This window comes from Phoxinus phoxinus (genome assembly GCF_949152265.1).
Source record: "Phoxinus phoxinus genome assembly, chromosome: 7".
Lineage (NCBI taxonomy): Eukaryota > Metazoa > Chordata > Actinopteri > Cypriniformes > Leuciscidae > Phoxinus > Phoxinus phoxinus.
Genome location: NC_136882.1, coordinates 1,229,426 through 1,238,523, shown reverse-complemented (window position 1 = coordinate 1,238,523; position 9,098 = coordinate 1,229,426). Strand labels below are relative to the sequence as shown.

Genomic DNA, 9,098 nt, shown 5'->3' with positions numbered 1-9,098 from the left:
GTTTCTGATTTTGAGGATGAATTTTGTCCATTTTCTTTTCACTCTAACATAAAAACAGATATCATCCCACATTTTTGTCATTTTGTGATTTTGTAGATCTGGAAAGTGTTAACTACTGTTCAAAGTGTCAGTACAAGTGTCCATTTGGACAAAGATTATTTATTTTATTATTAGTCATTTGGGGTCAAAAAGACCCTAAAGACCACATAAGAGTTTTAAAGAAACAGAATGGCAATGAAAACACCAAGACTTTAAAAGCAGTTCTGCCAGAAAGACTCAGGAGAGAGAATGATGTAACAAGCATTAATTTATTGACAGCCCAGCAAGCAGTTATTTATAAAGTTCTTTGGCGTAGTGCATAATCCGAGGGTAGCGGATCTGCATCCTGAAGACGACGGCAGGGGCGCAGCCGACCCCGGGAGTGTGGACTGGACCATCCTGGTGGTGCTGGGGAGGGTGGAGGTAAGCATCTGCGAACTCAGACATGTGTAAGTGCTGATCTTTTATACAGCAAGTACAAGGACATGATTGGATAGATGTGAAGGTAATAAGTGACATAGTAATTGTCTTCCTAGCAGAGCTCATGCTAAAGCTTTCATTTCCAGCTTTATTAAAAGCAAAATCCAAACGGTATGGTGAGGGCCGTGAGAGAGCGGCGCGAGACCGGTGGCGTGATTACTGATGAACAGCACCTGCGCGACGCACCGGTCTCGTATCTCTCACGGAGGAGCGGAGGCATAAAGGAGGAGCGACAACAGTGGAGGTCGAGAGAGGAACAGGCCTGATTTTATTTGATGTGTTGTTTCTGTTTTGTGTGGCCAGCAGTCGTCCGCGAGGGACTTTCGGCACCAGTGTAACGCAGTTCAGATGTTGTGGGAAGAAAGAGGCGGGAACCGGCGAACATTCAACAGTTTTAATACCAAAATAAAACAAATACTGGCCACATCAAAACAGAAACAACATATCAAATAAAGTCCAGGCCTGTTCCTCTCTCGATCTTCACTGTCGTCGCTCCTCCTTTATGCTTCTCGTGGCGTTCTCTCCCGTCACTCGACCTCGTCCTGCTCGCCACAACTACATTAACATTTTAACTGCTACTGTAACCGATACACAAGGTTGTTTACTTTATTAATATGTAATAGCATAGCAGACTTATGATTTGAGAAAGCTGTCAATAATTAGCTGTCTCCTAGAGAACTATTTATCAACTGAATAAGTTTAAAGAAATGGATTTTTAAATGCAGTTGTCGGGACCTTACTTGTCCTGAGGCCAATTTTCCGGCATTCCTCTGGACTGGCCTTGAATCAATAGTCATGGTGACTACTGGAACACACTGAGTCATCAGCCATCCAAATACCATATACAGTTATTGTATTATTTAACCTAACTCTCAAAAAAATAAGTTTTCATGTATGTCTCCTAGCTCATATATACATATGTGTGTGTGTGTGTGTGTGTGTGAATATCCGTATTCTAAAGTGAAGATCATGGTAACTAACCAGTAATGACTCAAGTGTTACTGCATACTTCTAAAGAAATGTTCTGAAAGTACACTATTTTAAAAGTTCACCAAAAATCTCAAACGACTGAAGTTACCATGATCTTCACTTTAGAATACGGATCCAAATAATTAGTAATTCCTTTAGAAGTATGTAGTAAAACTTGAGTAATTACTAGTTAGTTTCCATGATTCTTACAGTAGTTACTAATGAAAAGCCAATCCTAAAGTGTAGAATCTTCTAATCATTCACAAGATAGTCACACACACACACACACACACACACACACACACACACACACACACACACACACACACACACACACACACACACACACTTATTTTTATATATGAGCTAGGAGACAACCTTGTGTATTAATTTGCAGTAGCAGTTAAAATGTTAATGTAGTGCTAGTCATTTGTCCTGCATTAGTTATTGATTAGTTTTGCATGAATTATGCAACTTTTTCAGTAGTTCTCTGGGAAGTATTAAAAAAATAGTAGTTATTGATTAGTTAATAGTGAACTACCACTTTCATCTGTATGCTATTACTTACTAATTCGTTAAACTATTAGTTAATAGTAGTTACTAGATTATTAATATTGTGTTACTCATTTGTTCCTGTGTAGTTATTCATTAACGAAGGAACCTTATTCTAAAGTGTTACCAGCGATTCAAGCCTCATTTTAAGCAATGCATGCAGGTCTTTAAATAATTGCTTGAGAAGTTATAATTAAGGTATTTAACTGAAGCACTTGATTATCCTTGGAGATAAACCATCCTGATATGTTTTCATGATTGTGCGGGTGGCAGCGGGACTTCAGTTGGAGGGTTTGGATCATCTGTAATCTTTAAATCACGGCAGAACAACACTGGTTCTTTACCGAGACCTATTTTTTACTGCCACAGATATAAAGACTTGTTTGGCTTCAGCTCAAATGTGAGTTGTTCTTCCACTTCTATCATTTCATTACAGCTTTCGTTTTTAGTGTTGGCATGTGAATCTTCAAAAAAGAAGAGGTGCAACTTCAAAATTAACTTTGCATGTTCTCCAGATTCAATCAAGGATGACGTGGCTATCTTCCAGTTGTGTGTGATCTGGGACATCTTCTCCTTATCGTATCCAACCTTTTTATTGATTTTCTTTTGCCATGTCACTGGTGTATTGCTGTCATTGGTGATAGTTTTCATATTCTCCCAATTGTCAAATGATGGGCCTATAGTTACTGTCAGCCCACCAGGAAGGAAGTTAAGAACATCGCAATGAACAGAATAGACACCAACACACTCATCATTGCTGAGGTCGGTACCTTTGTAGTACTCAACTCCCCAATCTGAGACTGGCTTTAGGAAGAAGCAGTTGTTTGACAGGCCCCAGTAATAGAGGCCGTTTCTGCAGTTGGGATGGAGCTTGTTTTCTTCAGCATCTGAGTCTGTATTCATGTTTGTTGTTATTCGATAAATGCCCCTTTCTTGGAAGATGATGAAAAACTTGCCAGAAGTTGAGAAGTAGTGGTCTCCTCCCTGGCAATTGGGATGAAGACTGTGAACTTCAGCACCGATGTCTGTCGTCAGGTTCTTGACTCTGCGGTAGGAATTGCCTTTGATGATGTAAAAGAAACCATCTTCATCTCCAAGGTAATGGTCTCCATTTTTGCAGGCAAGGTACAGATTGAAAATAGAGATGTCTGAACCTCTATTGATACTACCTATCTTCATATAGCAGCCGAGATCAGAGCGGATTATATAATAGTATTTGCCCGCTCCACAGATGTCTGTGCCTTTTATTTTGCTCTTGGGAATAATGCTGTTCATCGTGCCTGAACCTGCAACACAGAAAAAACAAACATTCAATATCCACACCAACTGAAAGATGTTACTTTAGATTGAGCTCATCAAAACAGCGTTATATCCCTTACAAAAAATAAGTTTATTCAAATGTGTTTTAAGTATATTTCTTTTAAAATAAAAATATATATTTTGAGTCTACTTTTTATATACTTTTCAGAAATATACTGCAACGAGGTATGTTGTTATGGGAAGAAGGAGACAGGAACTGGCGAACACTCAAAGACTTTAATAACAAAATAGAACAAATACAAAACGAAAGTATAAGCCAGCAGCCCCTCACGGACGACTGCTGGCCACATCAAAACAGAAACAAAACATAACATAAAATCAGGCCTGTTCCTCTCTCGATCACCACTGTCGTCGCTCCTCCTTTTATGCTTCCTATCCTTCATGAGAGATACGAGACCGGTGCGGCGCGCACACTCATTATCAATCACGCCACCGCCCTCGCGCCGTCCTCCCACGGCTCTCGACCTCGTCGTGTTCGCCACATATACTTTATGCACTTCTCAGAATATACTTAAAATTGCACTTAAGTATATTTGACTTATACTGACAGGATGAAATGCCTGAGGAGGGAGCCAATAGTGCAACGACAGGGTCTGACTCTGGTGAGACGCAGGAGGAGCCCGGCCTGGAATCACCCAGTGCCCAGAACCTCCAGGCACCAGAAGCTCCATCCTCAGGCAGAGTAAACCAACAAGTACAAATGAAATGGACAGCAACCAGCAAGAATAGGGAGTGGCAGCTGTTTGGAGAAGATGTTACCCACATAACATCAAATATGTGGAAGGGTGATGCTGACATTTGCCTTCAAGCCCTGACTATAATCATTGTACGGAGCTGAACAATGGTAAAGAGGATGAGAAAATCGTCAAAACTCCATATACCAAGAACCAGAGAGCAGAGAGAATTCATCAACTGTCCTAGCATTAAAAGACTGCAGAGGAGGAGGAGAAGCCACCGCTTATCGAGCTTCGCAACATTGTTAGGAAGAAGCTACATACCTTGAGAAGAGAAAAGTGGCACAGGAGACGGGGAAGGGAGAGAACTAGGAACCGGGTGAAATTTATTGCCAACTCTTTCCATTTGCTCTGGAATCTCTTGTGGATGATATGGCACAGGGGGATTATTGCAAGCCAGAGGAGACTTGCTGAAGGTTTGCTTGAGCACACTGGAATAATCACCCAGTGGATTAGAGAAGCACGGGAGAATAATGAAGACCTGGTTGTGCCGTGGCTTGACTTGGTCAATGCATGTGGGTCCATAACACACAAGTCGGTAAAGGCTGCACTGAACCGGCACTATGTCCCCAGTAAGATCACAGGACTACTATAATAACTTCAGGTTGAGAGTCACATCTGGGTCTGTATCAAGTTGGCATCGCCTTGAGAAGGGTATTATTACTGGATGCACAATTTCAGTAATCCTTTTTGCGCTTGCCATGAGCATGGTTGCCAAAGCTGTTGAGGTGGAGTGCAGAGGCCCGCTGTCCAAGTCTGAGGTGCAACAACCACCGATAAGAGCTTACATGGACGATCTCACAGTCTCGACATCTGCTGTTCCGGGTAGCAGATGGATCCTCCGAGGTCTCGAGAGGCTTATCAAGTGGGCAAGAATGAGCTTCAAGCCTTCCAAATCCAGATCACTTGTCTGAAGAAAGGTAGTCACAAACCAATTATGCTTGATACTGAAGAGCACCCCAATTTGCTTATGATAATTTTTTAAAGGAATATCAAACATTTTTGATATTTTGAATTTTGAATTCAATTTTGAAAACGGCACATCACCACAGGTACTCGCAAATCAGGCCACCAACTGGACCTGGTTTACACACGCAACTGATCACAGACAACATTTTGGTGAAACCTCTCCACGTTTCTGATCATTTCCTCATTACTTTCAATCTACAACTCTCCACCCATGCTCCACCAAAACCCCTACCAGTTACTTTCAGACGAAACCTGCGCTCACTCTCCCCCTCCCATCTCTCCTCTGCTGTGTCATCTTCTCTTCCCTCACACTCACACTTCTCATATCTGGATGTTAATACCGCAACAGACACTTTATGCTCCACTTTAACTTCTTCTTTAGACAATATCTGCCCTATCTCCTCCAGGCCAGCACGCACTTCTCCCTCTAACCCCTGGTTATCTGAGGTTCTTCGTGATCACCGGACTAAACTCAGGGCAACAGAGGAAATGGCGCAAATCAAAAGACACAACTGACCTTAGTATGTATCAATCTATGCTCTCTTCCTTTTCTGTTGATGTTCCTGCTGCAAAATCTTCTTATTTCCACAACAAGATCAACAGCACCGTTAACACACGAACACTTTTCAAGACATTCAACTCTCTCCTCTGTCCACCTCCACCACCACCCACCTCCTCTTTAACTGCTGATGATCTTGCTAACTTCTTCACCAACAAAACAACAACTATCAGCAGTCAGTTCTCAGCTCCACACACACAGGAACCCAGTCCAACCCCTCCCACTCCCAAGCACCTTCTCTCCTCCTTCTCTTCACTAACCGAGGAAGAAGTATCTAAACTTCTCCTCTCCAGTCACCCACCACCTGCCCTCTAGATCCCATCCCCTCACACCTTCTACAAGCCATTTCTCCCACACTTCTACCAGCACTCACACACATCATCAACTCATCGCTCCACACTGGCACTTTTCCTACAGCATTCAAGCAGGCTCGGGTAACTCCACTGCTTAAGAAACCCACATTAAACACATCACTCTTAGAGAATTACAGACCTGTCTCTCTCCTACCATTCATCGCGAAAACACTTGAACGAGTTGCCTTCAACCAAGTATCATCTTTCCTCACTCTGACCAACCAGCTAGATGTAAACCAATCTGGCTTCAAGAAAGGGCATTCAACCGAGACTGCATTGCTGTCAGTCACAGAAGCCCTACGGATCGCAAAAGCTGCCTCCAAATCATCAGTTCTCATTCTCCTGGATCTGTCTGCTGCCTTCGACACTGTGAATCATCAGATCCTCCTGTCCACCCTCTCATCACTGGGCATCACAGGAACTCCTCTCCACTGGTTTGAGTCCTATCTCACAGGTAGGTCCTTCAGGATCGTTTGGAGAGGTGAGGTATCCAAAGCACATCAACTGACTACAGGGGTTCCTCAGGGTTCAGTTCTTGGACCGCTCCTCTTCTCCATTTACACCACATCACTGGGACCCATCATACAGTCACATGGCTTCTCTTACCATTGCTATGCTGATGACACCCAGCTCTACCTCTCATTTCAATCTGATGATCCCACAGTAGCTGCACGTATCTCAAGCTGCCTGGCGGACATCTCGGCATGGATGAAGGAACATCACCTGCAGCTCAACCTGGCAAAGACTGAGCTTCTCGTCCTCCCTGCCAATCCGTCCCTACAGCACGACTTCACTATCCAGCTAGATTCAACTTTAATCACCCCATCAAGGTCGGTCAGAAACCTTGGAGTAACATTTGATGAGCACCTGACCTTCACAGACCACATCACAAAGACAGCTCGATCATGCAGGTTTGCACTGCACAACATCAGGAAGATCAGGCCCTTCCTAACTGAGCATGCAACACAACTTCTCGCCCAGGCCTTGGTTATCTCTAGGCTTGATTACTGCAATGCTCTTCTGGCTGGTCTTCCATCATGTGCAATTAAACCTCTACAAATGATCCAGAATGCTGCAGCCCGTCTTGTCTTCAACGAGCCCAAAAGGGCCCACGTCACTCCTCTGTTCATCTCTCTGCACTGGCTACCACTCGCTGCTTGCATCAAGTTCAAGGCATTGACGCTTGCTTACAGATCGACCACAGGCTCAGCTCCTCCTACTTTCACTCGCTCCTACGAGTCTACATCCCGACCAGAAGCCTGCGATCGGTCAATGAGCGACGACTCGTGGTACCATCACAGAGAGCCACAAAATCACTCTCCAGAACATTCTCATTCACGGTTCCTTGCTGGTGGAATGATCTCCCTACTCTCGTCCGGAATGCAGAATCCCTGACCACATTCAAAAGACAACTGAAAACTCATCTCTTCCGTGAGCACTTGACATAAAAAATAAAATAAATAAAAACCTTTAATCCTCCCTTGTTTGGCTTCTGCTACTCTGAGCAATGCCTGAACTTTGTATTTTGAGCACTTCTTGCCTTATTTTTGCCTCTTCACGATGACTCGCTTGCTGTAGTCCTCAGTTGTAAGTCGCTTTGGATAAAAGCGTCTGCTAAATGACTAAATGTAAACAATTTCATATTATTTTATTTAACCAGTAAACCTCTGTTATGCAGCACTTTTATCAGTTGATTTGATTACAAACCTTTTGATAGTAAATTTGTATTTATGCAAAAAAAATTATCTATGTTCTCATGGCACAAAAATAAGCCAATGTAAAGGCTTAGTAAAAAAACTAACAAAAACAAACACCAGTTTCTTAAAAAATACCGTGACGCATTTTTTGTCATCAAACCACAGAGCACTAAAATATTAACAAGTTGTATAGTGCTTTCACTATATATTATATTTATACATTATAATATATCTCTACATTTCATACATTTATATGCATCATATCTTCTACATTTAAAATGTATAATGAACGACTGCTATTCAAAGAGTAACAACATCTGAGACCTACTAATGCAGAGGAAGCCTCTTTCCCGAGCTGCGTAGTGTTGAAAGTGGAAGCGTCAGCGTTAGAGCCGCTCTCCTTTAGCTGTGGGTTAAAAAAAGAAGAACGATAGATAATATCTATCCGCGATATTTAGCATAAGCCTAAATTTAATTTAGCGTTACCCTTAATTTACTCATGCAACTCATTCAAATTATAAGATAAGACTGGGAATTCAATTCTTCTACAAAATGATTAAAGGCTCTTGTCTGGGGCAGTTCTACAGCATTTATTAATCTTAGTTAATATTAATTTCAACATTTACTAAAACATTATTAAAATTAAAAGCTTGCATTTGTTAACATTAGTTAATACACTGTGAACTGACATGAACACACAATGAACAGCTGTATTATTATTAACTAACATTAACAAATAACAAATGTAACAAATGCATTACTCATTGTTAGTTCATGTTAGTAATTACATTAAGGTTCATTAATAAACATTAAAGTTTTGCCAAGGAAATAATATAGTTAAATTACAGTTAAATTAATAATAATCAAATGGAACTCACTAAAAAATAAACTAGAACATATGACAAAAAAAAAGAAAGATAAATGTAAGATGTATCCAAAATGCTAAGAATAAAACCCCAAATAAACCTCAAACACAATATAATATCCAGAAATATATGCTCTGCCACATGGAATTTACAACATACTAAATAATATTTCAAATACAAAACCATCCATCAAAAATAATCACAGATAAATAAACAATATATATCTTTAAGCAGCATGGATGGTGAATATAGTTAAAGCAGTGAAATATCTCAGAGAACAGAGATAACTCTTCTTACCTCGGCACCGGCCAGCAGAACTGTGACTCGACAAAAGCTCCAGCGCAGTTATAAGAGAAGCGCAGGAGAACCGCTGATCACGTGAAGATCTTGATCCACTGCCCTACCAAACTACACACTCAGCACTGGTGGTGTTTCTTTCCTTCTTCCCCAAGCTTATGCTTGTACAGTTCAACAGACACACACGTTTCACATATACTGCCCTAAACAATTCCATAGCATAATAAGACATGAATAACGTTTCTAACATCCGGTATTATAGG

At 41.4% G+C, this 9,098-nt stretch overlaps 1 protein-coding gene across 1 annotated transcript; it reads right to left on the bottom strand.

The window, feature by feature from the left end:
• Positions 1-1,560: 1,560 nt before the first annotated feature.
• LOC307002019 (uncharacterized protein) lies at positions 1,561-8,120 on the bottom strand. Its single transcript, XM_079619226.1, has 2 exons — positions 8,001-8,120; positions 1,561-3,326 (listed from the first exon to the last, which is right to left on the bottom strand). The coding sequence occupies exon 2, from the start codon at positions 3,313-3,315 to the stop codon at positions 2,398-2,400; it is 918 nt and encodes a 305-aa protein (XP_079475352.1). The 5' UTR covers positions 3,316-3,326; positions 8,001-8,120; the 3' UTR covers positions 1,561-2,397.
• Between the last annotated feature and the right edge of the window lie 978 nt (positions 8,121-9,098).